The sequence below is a fragment of the Arachis stenosperma genome, chromosome 6 (genome assembly GCF_014773155.1).
Source record: "Arachis stenosperma cultivar V10309 chromosome 6, arast.V10309.gnm1.PFL2, whole genome shotgun sequence".
Classification (NCBI taxonomy): Eukaryota; Viridiplantae; Streptophyta; class Magnoliopsida; order Fabales; family Fabaceae; genus Arachis; species Arachis stenosperma.
This window is the reverse complement of record NC_080382.1, coordinates 76,748,868-76,753,483: the sequence shown is the minus strand read 5'-3', so window position 1 is coordinate 76,753,483 and position 4,616 is coordinate 76,748,868. Positions and strand designations below refer to the sequence as shown.

At 43.3% G+C, this 4,616-nt stretch overlaps 1 protein-coding gene across 1 annotated transcript; it reads left to right on the top strand.

Annotated features, from left to right (window-relative positions):
* Window positions 1-764: 764 nt before the first annotated feature.
* Window positions 765-2,183, top strand: LOC130934210 (uncharacterized). The gene has a single exon (XM_057863797.1). The coding sequence runs from the start codon at window positions 765-767 to the stop codon at window positions 2,181-2,183; it is 1,419 nt and encodes a 472-aa protein (XP_057719780.1).
* The last annotated feature ends 2,433 nt before the right edge of the window (window positions 2,184-4,616 follow it).

The following is a 4,616-nucleotide window of genomic DNA, read 5'->3' as shown; positions in this document are numbered from 1 at the left end:
AAACTTTCAGGCAACAAGATAGTGAGACTCTATATGAAGCATGGGAGAGGTTTAAAGACCTAACAAGGAGATGTCCATCTGATATGTTCAATGAATGGGTGCAGCTGCACATCTTCTATGAAGGACTGTCATACGAATCTAAGAAGGCTGTAGACCATTCATCCAGAGGTTCTTTGAACAAGAAGAAGACCATTGAGGAAGCCATAGATGTCATTAAAACTGTAGCTGAGAATGACTACTTCTATGCTTCCGAAAGAGGGAACACTAGAGGGGTAATGGAGCTGAACAATGTAGATGCTCTGCTTGCTCAAAACAAGCTCATCACCAAGCAGCTAGCTGACCTCACCAAGAAGATGGAGAGAAGACAAGTGGCAGCAATCAACACTTCAACTCAAGAGGAAGCAAGTGAAGAGGAAGAAGGCACTCAGGAGGAAGCCAACTACATTGGGAATTCACCTAGATACAACCATGATCCATACTCCAAGACCTACAACCCTGGATGGAGGAATCACCCAAACTTTGGGTGGGGGAATCAACAAGACCAAGGCCAAGATCAGAGATGTCACAACCCCAACAACACAGCTCCCCAACAATTCACACAGAAGACATACCAACAAAACCACAGCAATACATCTCACTCTTCTACCTCTACCCCCAACATACCATCATTTGATGACAGAATCTCAAAGATTGAAACCTTACTTGAAAGCATATGCAAAGACATTCAAGACAATAAGGTGTTCAAAGAGGAGGTGAGAGCCAGTATGAAGAATCGGGGGGAAGCAATCAAGAAGCTGGAATCCCAAGTGGGATATTTGTCTGAGAAGATGCCCAGACCCACTAATAGCTTCCCAAGTGACACGGAAAAGAATCCGAGAGGTGAAGTGAAGAAAGTAAGATGGGAAGACTGCAATATGGTCACTACAAATGACAAGGAGACTGAAGACAAGCCAAGCAAGCTGTCAGAACAACCTGAAAATACCTTAGTAGAGAAGGAGAAGAAAGACCAACAAGAAACAGAAATCTCACAACAGGAGCTGCTGAGACTATATGCACCATTTCCTCAACTGCTAAAGGGTGCTGTGGGAAAGAGAATGTACTCAAGGTTCTTAGACTCGTTCGCATCTTTGAATGTGAACATACTATTCATCAAGGTCATTCAGCAAATGCCAGCATTCATCAAGTATATGAAGGAACTACTTCCCAGGAAGAGCTCACTCAAGGGGGGGCAGACTATAGTGATGAACAAGGATTGCAGCACCCTCATTCAAACACAATTGCCTGCGAAAAGAAAAGACCCAGGGAGCTTTCACGTCCCTTGTGCTATAGGGGAAACAAATTTTGATAGAGCACTTTGCGATTTGGGAGCAAGCATCAACTTAATACCCCTATCCCTGGTAAAAAGGCTGCAAATCAATGAGATACTACCTACATATGTAGTCATAAGGCTGGCTGACAAGACTCAAAAGCAAGCAGTAGGAATGGTGGAAAACGTGTTGCTTAAAGTTGGAAAATACTTTCTCCCAACAGACTTTGTCATCCTGGACATGGAAGAGAGTCACCTGCACCCAATCATATTGGGGAGACCATTTCTAGCTACTGCTAGAGCACTCATAGATGTGGAGAAAGGAGAGCTAATATTAAGGATCCATGATGAACAACTGAGCTTTAGTGTTTTCGAACTCTCATTGGAAAAAGATGAAGAGGATAAAGAACCGAGCAAAGGGCATCATGAGATACTAAAGGAAGAAGCAAGCACTGAAGCACAACCAGCTCATCCTGAGAGTCACTGGGTTGATGGACAAGGCCAGAAGCAAGTGCCACAGGTCAAGGAAAAATTGGAGGAACCTAAGCCACCAGAAGTTTGTGAGGACATTAACAAAAGCTCATCAAAGAAGGTGGCCACCAGGAGTAAGAAAACAGCACCAGGGGCAAAGAAGAAGGTACCAAGGGGGTGGCGGAACAAGAAGATTCCTACGGAAGATTTCTCTCCAGGGGATAAAGTAATCTCAGCCTACTTCACAGATATCCCCCCTAATCTCCCCACTGTACCATCTCAGCTACCTAAGGTCTTCACCATCAACAGAGTTCTCTCCTTGGAGCTTGTAGAGATCATTGATACAACCAATGGATACAAGTCCACTGCTAGAGGAGAAGACTTCAAGCATTACCAACCACCATAATAAGGGGGTAACGTCAAGCTAGTGACGCTAAAGAAGCGCTTCATGGGAGGCAACCCATGTTTACATGCTTTCAGAAGTAGTGAATAAATCAATATTCATGAATTCCAACAAAAACTTGACGAACACGTGTGAAATTTTTATATGCAGAATATAGTGAAGAACAAGTTTGGTGTTCAAAGCATTCTTCTTAAAGCTTTGAACACAACCTTTCATCACAGTGCTCCAAACTAAGTTTGGTGTCACCCTATGGTGCCACCAATGTGCATATAAAGATACACAGCTAGTTAGTTAGTTGGAATTCATAAATAAACAATCAAATTTTCCTCACCTTTCATTAATGTTAGCCGTAAGGTTCTTATGTTATTTTAATATCTTTTGTTACTTTTCTCATTTTATCTTTATAGGGAAGGAACAGGAGCATTGATGAGGATTGATTAGACAATTTAATGGGGGAGGCTCGGCCACTTCGCGGAGAGAACTTTACACTTGTCCCAACAAGGAAGGCATGGGAAATGTTGCCATGCAACATTGAAAGAAGAAGAATCTTGAAGACCGAACCAACATTCCCATTCAAGTGATGATCCTTGTCCTCTCTTCGTATACAACCCCATCCGTTCATCAAGGAAACATTCGTGCAATCCACACCCTTCATGCACTCATGATTTCTCCTATATAAGTGAACCTTAGTGCACGCTCACTCCTTACATTCAAACCCCCACTCTCTACACTTCTGTTGGCTCACTAAACCCTTTATCACGCATTGTTTTAACCAACCCACTCTTTATCTATCCGAAGCCTCAACCCACCTCAAAACAACAACTCATGTCATGGCATCATCAAGCTCAAAGAGGCAAAAGAGAAAGGAACCCATGGAGAGTGTTCCCTTTGACGAGAAGAGATTCAAAACTGCCTTTCATGAACGAGAATTCGAGCGGATAAAGGCCAGAAAGATATTGCCAGAGTTAATCTTCCAAATCAATGCCAATGAATCACCACAGATTTTGAGGAAAATCGAACAGAGAGGTTGGCAATTGCTCACCAGTCCAGAGGGTAAGATCAATGGCAACCCTCATCAAAGAGTTTTATGCAAATATAGTTAGAGAGGAGAGGACTAAAGCCCCAACTTACAAAAGCTATGTGAGAGGAAGGGAGGTCGACTTCAGCCCAAGTGCCATAATAAGAGCTCTTCAATTGAAATTCCCTCATTTTGACGAGGAGAGTTATCAGTCAAGGATAAGTAGAAGCCCTGATAAGGATGAGCTCTCAGAGATAGCGTCAGATATCTGTGTGATAGCAGCTGATTGGGAGAGATACTCAGATGGGAGACCAAAATTCATAAAAAGGGGAGACCTTCATCCTGAAGCCAAGGGGTGGTTCGAGCTTGTAAGAAGGTCCATCCTACCGGCTGCTAATAATTCAGAAGTTAACATCAACCGAGCCACTATGGTGCAATGCTTAGTACTAGGTGGGGAAATCAATGTGCATGAGCTTATTGCCGAAGGGATTCAAGAGTCGGCTGAGAAAGTTGATTCGGGTGCCAGGCTTTGGTACCCCAGCACAATTCTCCGCTTGTGCAACAAGGCTAAGGTAGTATTTGAGGACAGCAGTCCAGACTGGGTGAACCCAGGGAAGCCGGTCACACGTGAGCGCATGGTCCACACCTCACTTGCTCAACAACTAAGAAGGCCACATATAGGAAGACACAGAGCCCATGAAGAAATTCATCAAGAGGAGTATCATCAGGAAGATTACCAACAAGAAGAGCAACACAACCCAGCCAATCTCAATATGAGTCATATCTTACATGCCATTGAGGATTTAGAGATGAAACATATGGAGGGACAAGAGCAAATACTTGCCATGCAGTCCAAATGGATGAAGCAACAAGAAGAGTGGCAGAAACAACACATGGAGCGGCAACAGGAGCAATATTCACAACTCACTCAAGCCCTACACCAAGTAACAGAGAGGCAAGAGCATCAAGACAAATGCCTTCAAGAGCTCAACCAGCGGCAATTAGCTCAGATGAAATCATTTAATGAGTTTAGCGTGCTGAATGAAGGAAGGCAGTTGCATAGAGAGGAATTCAGTGTAAACACTCAAGCCAGATTGAGCTATATGTCTGATAATATGCACCACCTACATTATGCCATTCCCACATATGAGGAGGTCCAAAAAGAGTTTGTTGAACGAGAAGAAGGGAATGTGAAACAGCAGAAGGAAACTCTGAAGAAAAAAATGGAAGATGCTGGCTTCTGGAAGAAACTACTTGGAAAAAGCAAAGGGAGTGGGAGCACAAGCACTCAAGAAAAGCACCAAGAGGACAAGCATGGAAGGGAGCATGAGCAACCACATCAGTAAAAGGTGGTGGAGCTCCTTTCTTGTTTTTTTTTTAGTTTATATTATCAATAAGGAGGATCTTGTATGAAATAG